Source organism: Pleuronectes platessa, chromosome 1 (assembly GCF_947347685.1).
Source record: "Pleuronectes platessa chromosome 1, fPlePla1.1, whole genome shotgun sequence".
Classification (NCBI taxonomy): Eukaryota; Metazoa; Chordata; class Actinopteri; order Pleuronectiformes; family Pleuronectidae; genus Pleuronectes; species Pleuronectes platessa.
Genome location: NC_070626.1, coordinates 20,007,631 through 20,027,502, shown reverse-complemented (window position 1 = coordinate 20,027,502; position 19,872 = coordinate 20,007,631). Strand labels below are relative to the sequence as shown.

The following is a 19,872-nucleotide window of genomic DNA, read 5'->3' as shown; positions in this document are numbered from 1 at the left end:
TACTCAAGATTCAACCCACATTTTCCATACAGGCTAATTAAAAAGAAATCTTCAGGACAACAAAATGAACTGTTAACTTTATTTCAACCTTGATCCGTAATTGTACACTAAACATGTCACTTAAAATCCCGGTAGAACTCCAAAACCTTTTAAGTTTACACATACAGTACATTCTCTGTAATTCTGTGAAGATAAAAAGACCATTTAAAAACTCGACAAATATGGCAAACGGACTTAAAATTTCCACGCATGGTGGTGGTGGTGGTGAACATCTAGCACAGGAAACTAAGCTTTGGCTGCCCCAGTCCGGAAACGGAGACGTTCAAGTATAGTCTGAGATACGTTAGAGGTATATCCATATTAATTGATAAATTAAAAAAGTGAAGGCCACACAGATTCATTCCTAACAGCACAAAAGTTTCATACATAAAAAAAGCTCTTAATTCGTTAAGCTTAATGTGGGTTACTGAAATCACTGCACATGAAAACAGACCATTGTTGTTGCAGTCATCATTTCCTGCTTAAGATTTTGATTTGAGACAAAATGGTCTGATTTCAAGCACAGGAAAAGGATTCTGATCGATTGAATAAATCAGGGGGAAAGTATTTTACTATTGCAACGACTCAAGATGTTGAGCAAAGTGCATCTAAAAACTGATTAACAAATGCTGATAAAACACTGAGGAAGGTCTCTTTGCAGTACTTTAGAGCCTTTTCTCTTTTGTAAACAGTTTCGGCAGCACTTAGTGACTCCTGATAAAATGGGTCAGGTTTCGCGTCGATACGTTTTCTGCAAAATACCGCCTACTGTAAAAGAAACCAACCCAAGATGACTGAAATGTATAAAACATCAGCTGTAGGACATCAACTAAGGGAAATTAGAATGTAAAGCATAAATATGATAAAGATGGTGATGCTGGCTTGATCTGACAAAGCATTTCATAGTGTAATGAACTGTAACAGTGGTTGAAAAATATAAACAAGGAGGGGGAAGGAGTTTGGGTGGGAGGGGGCAGGAGTTGGGGCGGGAGGGGGAAGAGCACATGACAACAAACTATTACAAAAAGTAAAAAAAGAAAAGAAAATCATTGCATCCTGATAACACATGGCTTTGGCCTGTTCCTTAATAATCTTCATCCTCCGACTCTTCCTCTTCTGCAGTTTCCAGCCAGGTCAGCCACTGGTTCACCTGGAAAACAATATTAACATTAGGCCAAGTTATTTATATGAAAGACAAACACAGATGGTTGACAGCAAGTACAGGTACACGCACACTTTAGAAAACTGATATTAAAGCCAGGTCACTAGAGTTATTTCTGGAAACCATTTGGAAAACAGTTATTAGAAATGTACCTGAAATAATGCTTTCCCCTTCCCTGGGTACTCTTGGGTGACATCTTCTTTCCATGAAAGGAAGGCTTCCTCTTCAATTATTTCCATGTCATAAAAGTTCACAAAGTAGCGCAGCAACATGCCTAAAAAAAAAAGAAAGCGAATCATTAGGCTCGTGAAAGCTTTTACACAAATGGTAGCTGAACTCTCTGCATATAACAAAACCCACTTTAGCGGCTATGTGAACTACAGGTGGACGTACCTTTGGGGAACCCTTTGGTGTTGCAGTGGACCTGCAGGGCGTACAGAGCCCCCACTTGGAGTTCGATGTGATCGTGCAGGAACTTTTGCATCACCGGCTTGAAAGACAGCAGCAGCTGCTTCTCCTCGTCCTGCTGTTCCTTGCTCGGTGCTGCAAGCTGCTCTTCATCGTCATCAGGGTTGGTCTCATAAGCAATGTACTGCAAGAAGCTGGGACACAAGAGGACAATTAATAAACTGTAATACTCCAGGGGCAAAATGTACTGTTTGGTGTTAAGATTAGCCAACACTGATTTCAAGGCTGCTGTACCTGGTCATAAGGATGTTGACAAAGCCTTTGTCTGTGTGGAGTTTAGCGGAGATGTTGTCCTTGATCCACTTGTAGATGGACTGTGCGGAAGGATCCACTTGAATCTGTTTCAGCAGCTCCTTTTCCAGTTTCATCAGAGGGAACAAAAAGCTGAGACCTTTTCCCTCCAGAATCTCAAGCATTCGGTCCTTGTTTTGGTCACATTCTACAGAAATAAAATAAAAATAATCAATAACTGTATCCATCATTAAAACTAAATTTCCCAATACAAGAGTCAAACTGATATTTGGACGCACCGGGTAGCATCTTCTGCATGTTGACTTTGCTCAGCTGGAACATGTCAGTCAGCCAGTCACGGTCCCTTAGTTTGACCATTTGCTGCAGACAGAGCAGGAAAAGGGGGAAATGTGCACCGTTCTCCAGGTGATGGGCTAAATCTGCAAGGCTGACCAAATCAGCGACGATGGCATGCGCTGCAAACTGGGCCAGGTAAGACTTCACCAGCGGGACTTCTTCCTCGATCTTGGGGCACTGGTCCAGGACACTCAGAACCGCCTGTTAAAAAAAAAGTAATTTATTACAGTACAGAATAACCTAGACAGCCACAAGTGAATAGATTTAAAAACCACCAACACTGACCTGCATCAGGTTTTCACCAGCGACGAGGCCCTCTGTGCAGAGTGCGTGAATCAGGGCGCTGGCTTGTTCTTTATCCTCATCTGACCGGTCAAGGGACTGAACCACGATTTTATTCAGCATCTCAGACAAAAAATACTTGGGCGCTTTCATCTCCCTCACTGCATTCACTGCCTCTTCGATGTTCTTGTTGTTCAGGTAGTCAGTCATCAGTGTCTCCTGAAATTTAAAAGGAACCATAAAGTTTAATGTGCTGGGAAACTACTAATGTGCTCTGTTCATTGTTCAGGAAGCAAGTGAAGAGTGAGCTGTGAGGAGCGTACCGTCAGTTTGTTCAACTCTTCCTTCGTTGGAGGAGCTTTTTTGATGGACTTTACAGGTTTTTCTTGAATCGGAAGTGGATTGGTCTTCAAGCCAAGCTGAGGAGACTACACAAAGAAAGCCAAATGAGTGCACGTTTCCCAGAGCCTTCATGTGCTTAATCAGTTGAAATGATACGCGAATTGAGTAAAAATGTTACCTGTCCGAGCGGTGAACCTTGGGTACTTTGGGGGATCATGGTCATGTGTGGCAGCATCTTCGGCGGTTGTTTCTTGCTCAAGATGAAGGACTGTGCTGGCCTCAGACTGATCTGAAGGGAGAAACACAACAAGGTTTATCATAATGACACGTTAGAATATTGCTGCACATCTGTAGACAAATTTAAAAATAGCCACAATTTAGGATTGAAAACGAATCTTTGCCAAATCAGAAAATCTAGTACCTCATCAGCATTGAGTTTTCCTTTCTTGACGAATCGTGAAGACATTTCCTTAGACTGCATCTGCCCTGAATGATTCTGCTTGTGGTTGAAGACCGGTGAACCCTGCCCCTGTGAGATTTCACAACATGAGCGTTAGCAATGTGTAGATTCACTGGGTAACAAACACCGAACATTGACAATGGGGCATGTACCTGGTTCGGTTTTATGAACTGTTTGTTTCCTGCTTCAAACTGAGGCTGGTGTGAACCGTTTCCATTTCCGATGTGGCCGTTGTAGAGTGGGTTTGTGCGGTGACGTCCCATTGTAGGAGAGTAGTGGTCCTGAATGACTCCTGGACCTGTCCCAATGGTAATGCCTACAGAAAACAATTTGAAGTGAAAACACATTTAGGACCAACTCTTCAATAATTGAACTTATCTTGTCGTTCAAGGGGGAATAAACTGACATACCAGGCATTTGTCCAAACATATCAGCCAGTCCACCGACCCCTTCCCGATCATACTTCATCCTTGGCATAAAGGAAGAATTGTCCATGAAGAACTCATTCCTCATTCCATCATGTGAATGTGGAATGAAAACGCCCAAATCCTGTAAAGAAAACAGAACCTATGACTACATGCAGACTACAGAAAAAAAAAAAAACGACTTTAATGCTGATCCTAAACCCTATTGTGCTAAAATAAACCTGGTAGACTAACCTTTGCTGCCTCCTGACGAACTTGGTTGATCGTCTTTGGTCCATTGTCAATATGGGCCTTACGTGGGACCCAGTTATTGGCTCGCAGGTCCACCATGTTCTGCAGCAGGAAACGAATCCTCGCCGGAAGTTCCTTGTTGTTCGTTAAGGATCGCATGCGGCTGAAGTACTGATCTATCAAGGACTGGAGGGAGATTTTTGGGGTTATTTAGTGGAACAAAGGGATTTTAACAGTCAACCATTTTTCAGTTTGCTTTTTAGGTGCTCACCCTAGCCTTGTCGTGATCAAGTTTAGGTCCCACTGTTTTCATTATCTGACAGAGGCATTCCAAATCTTCGCCCATATCCTTAAGCTGGACTGTCTTCTTCTTTTCCAACAGCTTAAAGAGAAATTAACATTTCATTAGAAGGTTTTACTTTTGTTCTGCACAACCATAATACCTGTCGAATAACATTTACATGATTTTGTCTGAACTTACTGTTTTGATGCACTTGTGTAGAATCGATTCGTGGATAAGGTTGAGTTTGCCAAGTTCACCGATGAATTTGATATTGCCCAGCATCTTGTGCTTTGCAATAGCACGCTGCTCCTCCTCTTCAGAAGTGAGTGGGCCATCGTGTTTTTCAAAGACTACAGAAAAAGAAAAATCCATTAAAGACATGGCCAAGTTTGCAAATTCTCAATCAGACATTAAAGTCAATTGACCTACTTTCGACATTTCTAGCACGGTTCTCGAACTCATCTTGAAGCTTGGAGATCAGAAGTCTTCGGAAGGTCTGTAAAACAGAAAATGTTCAGGTTTACACGTCTAGACTCTGTGCCATACCAATAAACTCATTCTAAAAAAAACTCACAGTATTCTGCTTTTGTGTTGCTGGATTATCTGTTTCTGTTGGTTCTTCAAAGTTTGGTGCATCCTCGGATAAGCGTAGACATAGTTGAGCATACAACTGGCTGTACTTGGGCTCCTCAAGGGCTTTGTCAACAATCTGAAAACAGAGAATATGACTTATTGAAGGTTCGTTTCAAAGGCTAAAGGATTACTAGATGAGCAAGCTTTAAGAAGATACTCACCAACAAGATGATTCCTTTCAAGACAAACTTTGCATCTACACCCACATTGAGGAGCTCCAGGCATAGTTTGTCAAACTTCTCAGGAGTAAGCTTATTCAATATGCTGAAATGCAGAGGAAAAAAAGAGTGGTTAAAAAACACCATGCTTAAAATGCCTTCTTTTGGTCAGATGGTACAATCATTCCTGAAATTATAAATTTGGCTAGATTTGTATCGAATATGGATTTAAATGGAAACTTACCCTCTCACTTTCCTAAAGATTACATCATTTAGTCCTTTGTTGTTTGAGGAGATTACCTCTCGTCTAGTGTTTCGAGAAGGGACCCATCTCTGAACGCCAGCGCCTGGGGTTTTCCCCAGGAACTCGCTATAATGAACACAAAACAAAGCAAACGTTAGAACAGAAATATTTTTTATCAGGAAAAAGCAAACTTATCAAATAGCTAGCCCTGATATTTGGTGTATAAGCTACACTGCAATGTTGTAAAAATCCCACTGATTAAACAAATTTATCAAGCAACTTTTGAGGTAGTTTAGTTAGTGACAATGGGAGAAATAGTTTTTCAGGGACTTATCACATTTCCAGCATCTTACATCAGTTGCTCTTCTGTTTCAAATTTCCAGTGATCAAGTCAATGCCTTCAAATAGTATTTTTTTGGCCTAAAAGTTAACCTGTTCATTTTAGAATTAGAAGTGATAAGAGGAAGCCGACCATGGCATTTTGACTAAAACAACTTTAACCGATTGTCAAAATAGTTGCTTATGTTCCAATTATGTCAGTACTACAGATACCAACTGAGCCAGTCCAAGTGGAAGGTTAATCAAAAATAATTAGTTGTAAAATGTTAATTGTTCAAATGAGGTTTCATCTAATAACATGACTAGCATCAGAGTGTAGGAGTCATACATCAGTGTATTCAGACAGTAAAGACCCACTTTCCCCAGATGTGCTGAAATAAATTAACGTGTGAGAAGGCAATTGAAGGCCAGTGAAGAGGCTTAAGGACTTAATATCTGACAAAGATTAGTGACCAAGTGTTCCAAGTGAAAGGAAAATTTGGAAAGTCACCTGTTGCCGACAGTCTTGGGATAGTGCTCAGTGGCACCCCCACCTTCTCCCCCTACACTGCGATACCAAAAGAATAAATCAATAAAAAGAAAAGGAAAGGAAAACTGTTTTAACTCATATGAAAATGTGAGCCCAAGTTATTAAGTGATCTATTTGAGAGGACTGTCTGTAAATAGGAAGTTCACCAGGTCTAATTAAGTGCAATACCTGAAACGAGAAGGACCCCCTGCTGCAACGACACTCTCCACTTTGGCGGCTTGACAAAGAATATCTGAAAAGAATAAATTCCTAGATTTGGGGTGGGAAAAGGGTTTCTGGAAAGAGACAGACACAGAAATTTGATTTAATAAAGCATCAACTAAAGGTAGTTAAACCCTACCGATGACATCTCAACTCCACATACATGTTACCTAATATCTGTGTCAATCATAACAATAATAAACATGTGAAATCCTACAATTAGTCCCAAAGTGCATTAATTTAATTATTGTCAATTCCTCTAAGGAACATACAATAATAAATGCTCACCATCAAATGCACGGAAAGATGGGTTGACCCTTTAAAAAAAAATACCTAATTTAATTAAGGTCCACATGAATGTAATGATACAGATACCAGGTAGATAAAAAACTGAAATGTGCTATACGAAACATTAACCAATGCATGATTTTACAATAAAACACGTGAAGGACATGTGAATGAGCTTTAGGAGGTGAAGCCATCTTTAATCGGGACAGTGAAACCGAGGCTTTTGCCGGCGTGAAGGCCCGTAGATACCCTGATGTCATCGGCATCAGACAAACACGCGACAGTGACGACGAATACGTTTTAATACGGTTTCATCTTTAATAACAGCCGTACTGATTTGATCGGAACGATGAGCACTTGAGGGCCTGCACGTGGAAGTGAAACAGGGCTAGCTTAGCACACCGCGGTGGACGATCTGCGTCGACGTGTTTCCTAACCTCGGATTTAACTCACAACTCCTCCTCCTCCTCTTCCTCACATAAGCCAACGGTGACCTGGTTTAACTCGCATTAACTACCCCACCTACAGGGATCCCCGGTCATTGAGGGCAGCGACGAAAAGGAAACTCCGGAAACAACCGGAGGGAGAGAAACAGATTTCGACACAGGACCTGGATTACATGTGCGCTGGATTTATCCAGATCCGACGTCGGGGACATTGTAATCCGATGTACGATTTGAGTTAATTAACCTGTCGCAATCAGTTCGGTTCTCTCAAAATCACACGTTTCAATCTCACTCGACGATAACGGTAATTTAGAAAACGGGTAAAAACCATCGTTAAAATCTAGTAAAAAACGGTTTTTTAAACACTAAATGGTCGTATTTATTTATTTAATCCACACGAATCGAAGTGGATTCAGATGTAAAAAAGGAGTCAGTGGAATATCGAGGCCAACAAACAGCTGATTTTATGAGGTCTTTGTTCAAACACCGGAAGTCCTCGCTGCGACGTCTGTGGATGAGGCTGCTAAGTAGGCCACCGGTAAGCTAATGCTAACGAGCCGTAAACAATTCTCAGAAACCGCACAACGTTTCGACGAACGGGAACCAAATACAGGTTCAGTTTATTTACACCAACAAAACCAGCCGACGATCCATCGTAATCTCAGCTGTGTGTCGCGTCGATTGGTACATGACAGTTGACCTGAACGGAAAATCCACGCAGACAGGTCGGTTAGCTAACACTAGCCGGGCACCGGGGAAAAAAACACAAAAACCAGGGTGAAATAGCTACTCACCTTTACAAAGGGGACGACAGCTTAGTTGATGTCTTGGCAACCCAAGAGAAATAAATAAATACAGATGGAGAGGGAAACGGAGAGAGCGGGAAATGTCGTGTTTAACCCTGAAAGGTTTTTTTGTTTCAACGGAGCAGCGACACGACGGATCAGATGTGGCAGCGGCTCCAGAGAGAACAGACACTGGCCCGCTACGTCACGTGCAGCTGCTCTTTGTACGGCGCCCGGCTCACACGTCATCATCCCTCCCCACTGATGTCACGACCGGCGGTGCCAGAGACAAAAATTGATAGGCACCGACAATTTCGCAATTCAGACATGAGACGTGATCGCAGCACGTGAACCTGATTCACCTGAGTTTATCCTCAGTTTTTAAATTCCTCGCTGTGGTTTCCAAAAACACGGAGGACCGGAAACACTTTCCCCCGAGGCCCTGCGCGGAGGGGGAGGGGGCATGATTGGACCAATGATTAGAAAATTGGCCCACATTTTGTTCGTGATTATTTTAGTTTATATTTAGCTCATTTGATTTACAGTTGTAATTTATCAATTTTTTTTTCTTTGTGTCTAGAAATCACCTCTGGCAGGGAACTATCATTGCAACGTGGGAGCACCGTAATACCCAAAGGACGATCTATTGAAACCATCCATACACAGTTTATTTCTAGTTGATCAGTGTCTAAAAATATCCCCAAAATGATGAAAAAAAATGAATATAGGCCACGATGGTGAATGTCCCCTCTACGTTTGAAGGTCTTCTGCACAAATCAAGTTACCAACTACCAGGAGGTGTCAGCAGGTTTTAGCGGCCACCACCCGGATGTTAGGGACATGGCTTCAGTTGTGCACCATCAAGTGTTTTGGCCTTGTGATCAATGATGCAGGCAGAGCTTGAGAGTACGCTAGAGGCTAAATGTAAATCTGACTGGCTACTGGCTTGTATGGCAGCCCTATGAAAGCCATGTGGCCCACTCAGTAGATCAGGCATCATTACCTATTTTCCTTTTTTAACTAAACACTGTATGTTCTACCACACTAATTATTGCCTACAACCAGGTGATGTTAGCAGATGCTAGTGACCACCAGCGGATGCTAAGGACATATCTTCAGTTGTGCACCTTAGTGTTATCAGGTGTTTCGGCCTTTAGATCTCAAGACCACTCTTCTAAGGCAGGCCCACCACAGGTTGAGCAGATCTGGGTGCCTCCTCCGAGCATCCTGTGTGGCCCAGATGGGATCTTTCCTCCAAGCAAGGCATTGGACACAGTTCTCTTTGTTTAATTCGTTGCTGCAAGGTATTTGAGTACCTGGTGGTTTCTTCATGTATACCTACCTTAAGGGAGACTTTATTTAAAACCAATATGGATGTGCCCGAGGGTAGCTGGAGTTGAGCCTTTGCACATCTTGCTGCCTCTTCCTGACTCCGGAGTTCCAGGGCTTCCAATTTTCATGGCTCTGAAGAAGTAACCTTGTTTAACAGGACCTAGGCCCGAACCTCTCTTCCCTGTTGAACGTGGCCCACAACGTCAGCATGCTGGAGTTCTGCTTTGGCCTGTTGAGTTGCTTCTTTTGGTGTCCATTTCCACCCTGTTGTCAGCGATGGTGCAACAGCCCATTTAGATGTGTCTCGGATCATCTCCAGTCGTGCATCAAAGCTCCCTGAAACCTGCGTGAACATGTTTATAATACTTTTGTTCTCTGACCAAAACAGTCCTAAGACCCCTAAAATAACATTTGATCAGTACATGTCCAGACTACCCAGTAGAGGTATTCTCATGTCAGGCACTCTGCACTATCGCATTTCTTCCATTTGGAAACAGTGGGAGCCAATTTAAAAAATACAAATTTGACACTTTAGTAATATTTGTTTTTCATGTTTAAAGTCAAGATAAGTGAGGCTATTTGGTACTAATATATATATATATATATATATAACATCTCAATGTTATCTTTATTGTTCGATGGTGATTTCCCCTTTAAAAATTGCCTATAAAAACGATCCATTGTTTTGTCTTTCTTTTAAGACACCCCCGCAAATCAGACAAAACTGATTGAATTGTAAATCTACAAGTACAATTTATTGACCCAGGAACCAGAAGGGATTCAGTATTTTACCTCATGGATGCAACAAGAGGAGGATCAAGTATATTATTGGACTATCCTGCTGTCAAAGCCCAAATGGTATATGAACCAGCTCGGATGTAGCATTTTGACTTTACTGTGTATAAAGGATTAAACTACTTCTGTGCAAAGAGCAAGATGTCTTCACCAGTGCTCTACTTATTTGCATGAATTTGACAGATATTAATAATCCCCAGAAGATAATTATTTTGGTGACGACCTGACCTTTAAAAAAATACTAATGGAAAATTCCATTGATTGTTCAGTGAATATTTATGTGTCCCAAGAGAATCCTGATGTTCCTAGTGATCGCCTGACCTTTCCTGTAGCACCACCATTAGGAGGACAGGCCAATCGGTTTCAACTCCTGTCAGAGCACAGTTCATAGAGTTTTTACACTCTGTGCTCACTTGGTTCAGTCTGCACTTTATTTCATGACCTAATTTTTGTCCCCCTCAGGCTTCTATTTACAGTCGATTTGAAGGGGAGGGGTGGAACAGTTTCACAAGACGTTCTGGGCATTGTGTGCACCATCTGATACCCACATCACCGTTCATGTTGACGTGTTGAGATGAGTCACTTCCTCCATCTGCCAGTAAGTGACTACTGGGTGAGATCGGGCTGGTGAGGCTCAGGTTACACCGTGCCGCCCACTGTGCAAGATAAGAGCAACATTAACCTCTGCTGTCAGGACGATGAAAATAATGAAGACACTGATACATTAGCGAGGACTCGTGAGCTTTTATTGAGCCTCTGAGCAACTGTAGTGCAAAGATATTGAACCTGCATGTATGATGATAAACTGATTTTGTCAAGTCAGTGCATTTCTATTTGCCTTGACTTGCTGTGACATGGTTAGACCTGCAGATCCAGATAGTCTAGAACACTTTGTATTGACATGACTAAACAGTAAATGGGGAAGACCTCTCTTTTGATCCGGGTATCCAGTTTTTGTTGGCATGTGACACTTAACTTGTTAATCTTGTAATTGGTTGAATATGTCTGAGATTCTGTCATATTTAGACTGATTTGCAGAATATGTTTGGAGGCCTGAGGTATTCTACACTCTTAAAAATCTCAAATTAAAAGATAGTCAGAAAATTAAACACATCTAAATATGGATGTAATATTCCCTAGACACGGGCATGCAGGCAATTTACGAGGTCTGTCTCTCTTTGCAACTAACTGGACTTTATTCTATTTACTGTATATAAGTGTTGGTTCACTGTTTTTATATATTTTTAATCATCTCACAATTGCCTGGATTTAGTTTGTGACCATATGTGATGTCTTAGATCATAAGATCATTACCTCTCGTCGAACCCTCAAATCCTCAAGTGCTTCTCGGTCTGATGGATAAATGAGAATTAAAATAAGGACACAAAGCGTTTACTCAGCTGTGTTATCGAATCACTGAGAGAAGATTAAAATGTCTCTCCTTGCAGGCGTTTCTCATTGACACACCCTGATACACCTAATCCCATCCTGTTCAGAGATGTTTGTTTCATGATGTTTTCTTTTATCGTTCTCCCTGTTAGTCGAGGGAGCGTTAGAACTTTTTCTATGCCGGCACCAGTTTGCTGCTTCACCCCTGAGGGGCATCAATCATTCACAAAAGAAAAATGAAGCCAGTTTCTGACAGTAAACACTCTGCTGCTAGTTAATTAATCCCGTTGTGCCAATAAAGTCAGCAAAGGCTGGATGTGCACTCGAGGAAAAACAGGAGCTCTCCCTGCACTCGGTGGTTTGCTTTGTTTCACTTTGCTGTGGACTAGACAGATCCACTCATGTTGTCTGAACCGTCTTTGGAGAGAGTAGAAAGATGCTGATGCAAACTATTTTATGAAACAGCGGCCTTACATAGAAGATGATGATGTTCTCTGTAGTGGAGTAATGGCGTCCGGAGCAGAGGATGAAATCAAACCTAATTAATTCATGTGGGGAGGTTTGCACTTGACCTGCCATCACAACTATTTCAAAGCAGCCGGTCTCATTTATCACCGTGTCAGTGAATGGTAGATGAGAAATGTGCTGATATTCATAGAGGAAAGCAATGAAAATACGTATGTTGTGTGGCTCATTATGAGACAATTGTATTAATGAGAACAAGATTATGTTATGACAACAGCATTACAAAAAGGAAATCTGGAATTTAATTGTAGTCATCAATCAATATCAACTGAGCCTTTTTAAACTGAAGTTTGTTTGAGTAAAGCGTACAAAGTATAATTATGTTTATCAAGCCTGAGGTTTGAACATTCTTATGTGGACTGAATAAGCTGAACAAATGACTCATGAAAACGAATCACTAATCTAAGTTGTACATTCCGGCCAGTAGATGGTGGTACCGTGCTTCCTGCAACTTATCCTACTTTCCAAGTGGTCATTTGTGATGTAGTAGAAGGCATCTATGGTAGAAGGTCTTTGCAAAACACACATGGTTATCATTTTAGCGTGGAGAGACTCTCTGTGGCCTTTTCATGATTTGATGCAATATTTGTTTTCATCATCATCAAAATCGAAACTGCAAGACGATTAAACACTTCGGAAACAAATACAAAACTACAATCACATCAACATAAATGAACCAATGGTTTCAGTTGAATAGGTGGTAGTATAACTTGGTCTCATTTATTTGATATAAGAGTTAAATATGGAATAATTTCTGAGAAATAACTTGACTGATATTGTGCAGCACAGGCAGGGTTAGTGATGCTCTGTCCATGCATGTTGTGCTAAATTAAGACGTCCTGACTAATTCCTTAACATGTCATATCCTAAATATATCTTAATCGACCAAGTGAGGACCAGAATGTTGGAACGAGCTCTTAAACATTCATTGAAATGTGATGTTGGGAAGTCTGTTGTCATATGTTTGTATCACATTCAGTACAACATAACCACAACGTTAATCACATCTTTATAATATCTTATACCCCTCTTTGTCTTCCTTCAGACACTGACAGACACAGACATACAGACATGTAGGCAGGCAGACAGGCAGACAGGCAGACAGACAGACAGACAGACAGACAGACAGACAGACAGAAACACAGACACAGACACAGACACAGACACAGACATAGACAGACAGAAACACAGACTGAAACAGAAACACAGACTGAAACAGAAACACAGACAGACAGACAGACAGACAGACAGACAGACAGAAACACAGACACAGACATAGACATAGACAGACAGAAACACAGACTGAAACAGAAACACAGACAGAAACACAGACTGAAACAGAAACACAGACAGACAGACAGACAGACAGACAGACAGACAGACAGACAGACAGAAACACAGACACAGACATAGACATAGACAGACAGAAACACAGACTGAAACAGAAACACAGACAGAAACACAGACTGAAACAGAAACACAGACAGACAGACAGACAGACAGACAGACAGACAGACAGACCAACAGACAGAAATACAGACACAGACACAAACACAAACATAGACAGATAGAAAGAAACACAGACTGAAACAGAAACACAGACCGAAACACAGACAGCAACACAGACAGACAGACAGAAACACAGACATACCCACAGACACACCCACAGGAGCACGTCTCAGCTCTCCCTCCCTGAGAACACGTCTCAGGCCTGGTCACATTACCTCAGCCTGAATAGAGTTTGACTCCCAGCTGCTCAGCTGAGACGTCACCCTGTCACTCCAGTCTACTGGGATCGTTCCCTGACTGAGTCTATGCTGGGAGACATCTGTCAACATGTGTAACACGCTCCAGGAACTAAACTAAAGCCGGTACATGTGGGAGTAGGCTATCAGTGTCGATAAATCTCAACCTGCACAGAGAAACACGATTGGCAATGGGAAGAAAGCAAGAGACATTAAAAAGAAAAACATTGAATTAAGTGAATTCACTTACATTTTCTAAATACAAAGTAAATGCTTATTCAGTCCCATGAACTATAATGAATCTCATTATCCTTATGTAGATGGAAACGCTTTGTGGTATTAAATACATTAAATGATTAAGTGTGTTAAAGCATCATAGAGGATAAACATATTTTCCATAATTTGATGCAGATTAACGTAATACATGTTGATGCAATGAACAATATGCAGCATAATGAAGCACAACAGCTTCTGTACAGTTTCTATAATATGTGGGCTGAAAGAGAAATGGTGTCTTACGTAGCAGAAATGTAGTTATTTCAAAATCTTGGGCTATTTCCATCCTGCCAGAAACAATATTGAAGACTCGACTGTAAACAGTATGGGATAATGAATATTCAGCAATTAGCTGAAAAGACTGTGGAACAAAGGGGAGATAGGGATTGAGTGATGGTCTGAGGCTTTTAACATCCTCAGACTTCAGAGATTTTTCAAAAACCTTGGCTTTCTTTAGTTAATGCTGAGTGGCATCTTCAGTCTGTACCAGCTCATATCTGATCAATATTTATAATAATAAATACTGTATTTGTATCATCAGTAATCTATACAACCTTTCCTTTAAGGGTCCCAGGGGGATAGCCAGAGCCCATCTGCGCGGACATTAGTCAATTGGAGGGCTACACCCTGAGCTGCTCTCAGACCTGCACTGAACTCCGGAGATCCTCTGTGTGTGTGTGTGAACGCAAATGTCTGAGTGAGAGCCTTCAGACTTTCTGCGGACGGTCTCTGCCTGGCCCACTAGTGTAAAGAGAGACAGAAGAATCCCATGTGAGAACACAGCAGGAGATCCCCGCTGGATTCAGGCAAGTTGATGAAGCTTCTAACGTAAACAGATGCAAAAATGTAATATTATATATTATATATATTATATCTTACCTCAGCCTGTGTACCATCCCTCACCTCAATCCTGTGGAGGATTTGTTGCTGTTGTGAACAACCCCTCCATTATGTCCACTTTGGGATTGGTTGCTCCTTCCATGCTGGTTTGTTAATTGCTACTTTGCCAATTTTTTTATCCATGTCACAACGCAATGAACTGTGGGTAATTCCCGTTGGCAAAGTCTGCAGTGATTCACACTTAAGGACATTTTGCATAAAGGGCTCAGAAAATCTGCAGCAGAGCCCTCAGACACTTAGCGATTTCCCAGTGGGACGGCCCTGCAGTTCAAAGTCCTTGAGGGTGGACTTAACTTTTGAGGCTCTCATTGCCGAGCCCCAAGGAAGTCACGCAGCGAAACCAACCCGGGATTTGAACTGGGAATCTTTTTGCTCTGATGCGACAGTGCTGACCACTCTCACCTGTTGTGCACAACCTTTCGAAAAAAAGGAACCCAGTGAACAGGACCGTTTCTGTTTCGTCTAATTCCTGCCGGCTTGATAGACTCACACACTGTCTCCTTTTCAACAGGAGGCCACAGAAATGAGAAGGTCAAATCACAAAGACCAAAAAAAATCAAACAATCAAAAAGCTTAAATTTCTTTATATTTACTCTGTAGGGGGACGCATGACTGAATAACCCCTCAGCTAAACATCCTGTGTCGGAGTAAAACCTTTTATTTGTTTATTTATTCACTCATTAATTTATTTAGCAGAGTTAGGCTTGGGGTCTAGGGATATAAGTTGTGAAACGCATGAGCAATTTGGTCCTTTTTCATTAAGTGTTCATTGAAATATTTCAAAGACATATTAGTTTTGTTTCCTGTATAACTCTCTTTGATATGGCTCAATTTAATCAAGCTCTGAAATGTGTTCTTAGAGGCCTGAAGGCCACAATCACATTCTTCTCAAATATATTGTCCTGCATAATTACTTATAACAAGAGGTAAACAAAGTTAGGTTTTCTCAAAGTCATGGCATGAAAACAGTCTGACTGTTAAATATGTAAAAAATGTCATTAAACGTCTAAAGACGATTATGTTGTATATCTTGTTTACTTACATTACCCCACAAATACAAAACCCTTAAATTATTCCAAACATGTGCAAATCCAGAAAAATCCCAAATTCTATTTACATCTCATTCGTCATGGTCGCCCTTTAATTGCATCATTTCCATTTTGACTTTGTCCATCTCTGCCATAACTTCTGTGGCAAAGGACACATGATGAATGTAAATCAGACTGCTCGGCAATTAGCAATTCGGCTGTTTTTGTCCCTTCCAAATCCCATGATCCAACGATGCTTCATCAAACTAGCTCTCTTGTTATTGTTTTGATTGAGAGACCCCTAACGGCTGAAGTTGCATATTGCACTTTTAATTTATGTATTTTAACCCTGATCTGAAAGCAATGACGAGTTCTTATTGAAAAGCTTTTACTCCTTTTATTTAGACCTGGAACCGAGCACCGAGCTTCAGAGCTGCTGCCATAGAGTGATTTTGATAAATTACTTTATTACTTGTTTGGATGTTGAGGGACGATGTTTTTCTGCCGCCCATGATATTAGTTTTTTTGTCCTCACAGAATGATGCCAATAAATCTCACCCAGGGCGGACGGTACATTACGTGGACTGGTCCCATACAGAGGAAGAGGCACCTTCTCTATTTTCCTGAGAAATTGTTTGTCCCACAAAGATGCCTCGGGGCTTTGTTCCGTACATTGTCACCTGGATTAGTGGGTTTGGCCATTTGGGGAATAAACACTCGGTCACCTTCTGGCTGACGGTCTGATGGGTGGGGACTCGGTCCAAAGCAAGGTCGCACAAAGGTTGCACATGACAGCTGGTGTCCATCCGTCACTCACACTCTGACACTGGAGCTCTGAAAGTTACACCACACATGAAACTTTCTCATAGGGTAAGAGTTAGGTACCAACTTTACCAACTTCACTGCAATAAAAAAAACATATATAAGATGAAATGTTTAGCTTATACTAACACATTTCAACCTTTTGAGGGCAACAGCCAATCATTTGGGGCTTCCATTGTGGAACACTTCTCCACCCAAATACAAACCGTGTTAAGGCGTTTTAGGTCCAGATAACAGTTTGTCTCTCTTGTAATAACTATCAGCATATGAACGTATAGATGAAATAAAAAGCAGATAGCCTGGTCAAATGTGATTGGCCCCCGAAATCTTGTCCCTCCCCTACAAAATCTGCATGTTGACATCTAGAATATGTCTAAAGAGATAAGTCTTGCGGGGGCACATCCTCTGGGAGCATGAATGTCTGTACAGAATTGATGGTCGATTCTTACAGTTATTGAGATATTTTAGTCCGTCCGTACAGACACAGTTGATCTGCTGACGATGACCAACGATGGGATTCTCATAGTTGTGATGTGTAAAGTTAAAACCCTGCATTTGAATTTCACACATATGGATGTGGTTTGTCGAAAGCAGTGAAATAGAAAAAAAGTACTTGACTGGAGTACTGGATGAAAACAAGTGTTTTTCCATATGTTAACAAAACTGCTTTACGGAATCACAAAATTGGACTTTTAGTGTTTGGTCTCTTTTTCACTTTTGTCTTATTACAGAGAAAACACTTTAACTTCACCCCGGGGAGCACTCTCTTCTCTAGCAAATCTCATGCTAATACCGTCAAGTCCCCAGGTAAAACCCTGCCGGAGAGTAAGCACAGCTGGAATCAGACGCACGGTCTGTCACTGATGACTCAGACTGTCCCTCAAGCCCAACACAATTTGGCTCACAGGACGGCCACCACTGCTCTGCCTCAGCATATTCATGCAGCCTGTGCACAGAATATAAAATACACAATCATCACAAGCAAGTTTTAGAGTCCTGTATGTTCATTTACAATATCAGGAGCCGCACGCCCTCACTGACATGTACTGTATGAGCTGCTCCGTCAGCAGTGAATAAAAGCCAATTATACGGTACACAGGGTAAACCACCATTCACTACATGAGAGGCATGTCTTGGATAAGCCTTGCTCATGAGAACAGTAACAGCAGCAGCGAGTCAGAGATGTGCTTTTGAGTTTTTGACACAACCTACACTGTGCTGTAGGGTGGGAGTGCCTGGGGGAGGGGATTCAATAGGCCAGTATGAATGAATAATTCAGCCAAGTTATGGTTGTTCTTAATGTGATTCATGTTCTGTATGCCAAGAGTTCACTCAATTAAATTTGCATTGAAAAAAAGATTTCTTTCCCCCTTCTATCTCGAATGGATGGTTTCTAAACCTGTTGACCTCTTCACCCGACGGCTATGGAGCTCTAATAATCCTGAGGCATTAATATGCACCAGCCGTGTGTGAATGCTCATATGTGCAGATTGGCAGGATTAAGAGAAAAATGTAAACACACAAGGTATAATTCTATACCTTTATAGCATCTGGACCATAGACTGTGTATAAAGATGGAAAGTAAAGCCAATTCATCTCAATCACACCCTGGTGGCTGGCTGTGGGTAATAAAAACCTGCTTCCTCCAAGTTAGCAGATGGGTCATGGACCAAATAAAAAATCAAATGGCATTTTTCAAATATCGTTTCTGTAATCACAAGGGTTCATTTCTCTGGTAAGCTGCGTTTTAGTTAGTTATTTGATGCAATAAAAACCAGGTGACACTGAAAGGTGATTGGTCGGGGGGGGGGGAGGGGGGGGGAGGGGGGGTCAATATGCAGGGCTCTAAACCTCCCTCACCTCTGAACGGAAGTCTGGGATATTTTAGCTTCTGTACAACGGGAGACACAGAGCCCGTCTTTGATCTTTCATTGTTTTTTTTCACGAATGTCCAACTTGCACCAACATGTCTGTTTGCATATATGTGTGTTTCTGTGCATCTGTGTGAGCAAATTAATCTGAACGTCAGAAAAATTATTTTCTGTCAGCACTGAATGCACGATCAAGGACAGGCTTGTTAGTTTGGCACATGGGCAATAATCAATATCAAAGATTCAAGACTCTAGCAATCAATTTCTCATCTTCTAGCTGGAGGACGAGGGTCTCCTCAGCACTCTCATTCATATTCACTTTTATGGGAAGAGGCTGAAGATTAATTATTTCCCTGCAAATTGTAAAGTCAACACGAGTCAACATCACATCATTTCTCTCAAGGAATGAATGTCAGGGAGACTTGACAGCTTTGATTTATCAAAATCTTATTAAGCCTGCCAGCTATTGTTCAAAGAGGAATTACATTTCTTTTGTAATCTCAGAACCTTTAAGGAACAAATGACACGTAATGTGAATTTGGTAACCCCACAGCTCCTTACAGGGTGTGTAAGCGTGCAAACCACATAGTGCAATCAATTAGTGTAAACCAATTTAACCATCTTCGGTGAATTCTGTCTTATTGTTGTGTCCACTACAGTTGGATAATCACATTATGATCGTTAGGCCCACAAAACACATTTTTCACTCTAGATATGATGTGATTGTCTTTTTTCTAAGAAGTTGTAGCACTGTTGATGTATTTATTTATTCTAATAATGCAGGAATGAGTAATAACAATAAGAGCATCTTTTCCGGGGGGATAAAAATAAAAACCTGTTAATAAACCTGCTGCCGTTATAATGAGTGACAGACGTGACAAAGAAATGTCATGTGAAGTTTATGAATCCATTAAAGGAGGATGCTGTGGTGGTGTCACACAACATGTTCCATCGTTCAGATCAGAGCTGTTATCACGTGTCGGCTTCACAATGACACCATTGTGGAGGCAAGATTTTGTGTCACTTTCGATAGTTATCACACGTAACGGCGCCACACTCTTCTGAGCTTAGTTAGCGTGGCAACACTGTGTGACCGGATGTGAGGCTGCTCCCAGGCACTGTGTTGTGTTGTTGGTGTGGCGCGGCGCTGACTTGTCACTTGTGGTGTGGTTTTGTGGATGTTCTTCGCTTGCAGGCATCCACACAATGCAACAGGGGGAGGAAGAGAGATTGCTGTAATTCTGTTGTGAAAGGAGGAGAGCAGTAAGAGAGGGGTGTAAGAGAGG

The 19,872-nt window shown here is 41.5% G+C and overlaps 1 protein-coding gene across 3 annotated transcripts; it reads right to left on the bottom strand.

Moving 5' to 3' along the window:
• Window positions 1-65: 65 nt before the first annotated feature.
• On the bottom strand, window positions 66-8,119 carry eif4g2a (eukaryotic translation initiation factor 4, gamma 2a). Of its 3 annotated transcripts, XR_008339635.1 has the most exons (23): window positions 7,913-8,119; window positions 6,673-6,701; window positions 6,352-6,458; window positions 6,145-6,201; window positions 5,316-5,441; window positions 5,075-5,177; window positions 4,855-4,989; window positions 4,710-4,776; window positions 4,479-4,630; window positions 4,269-4,379; window positions 4,001-4,183; window positions 3,752-3,890; window positions 3,494-3,657; window positions 3,303-3,410; window positions 3,060-3,170; window positions 2,863-2,967; window positions 2,543-2,758; window positions 2,200-2,458; window positions 1,904-2,108; window positions 1,595-1,803; window positions 1,354-1,475; window positions 1,039-1,189; window positions 66-994 (listed from the first exon to the last, which is right to left on the bottom strand). XR_008339635.1 is itself a non-coding variant. In XM_053429639.1 (22 exons), the coding sequence occupies exons 2-22, from the start codon at window positions 6,673-6,675 to the stop codon at window positions 1,124-1,126; spliced, it is 2,748 nt and encodes a 915-aa protein (XP_053285614.1). In that variant the 5' UTR covers window positions 6,676-6,701; window positions 7,913-8,119; the 3' UTR covers window positions 66-1,123. The 3 variants fall into 3 exon arrangements, 2 of the variants coding, with proteins under 2 accessions (XP_053285614.1, XP_053285621.1); XM_053429639.1 differs by having other exon boundaries at window positions 66-1,189; XM_053429646.1 differs by lacking the exon at window positions 6,145-6,201 and having other exon boundaries at window positions 66-1,189.
• Between the last annotated feature and the right edge of the window lie 11,753 nt (window positions 8,120-19,872).

Bases quoted from the DNA above. Each gene is read 5' to 3' on its own strand.
- eif4g2a (XM_053429639.1), bottom strand. The intron at 4,631-4,709 runs GTAGGTCAATTG...CTTTTTCTGTAG, and splicing joins CCGTGCTAGAAATGTCGAAA to TCTTTGAAAAACACGATGGC. The intron at 2,968-3,059 runs GTAACATTTTTA...TTCTTTGTGTAG, and splicing joins AAGGTTCACCGCTCGGACAG to TCTCCTCAGCTTGGCTTGAA.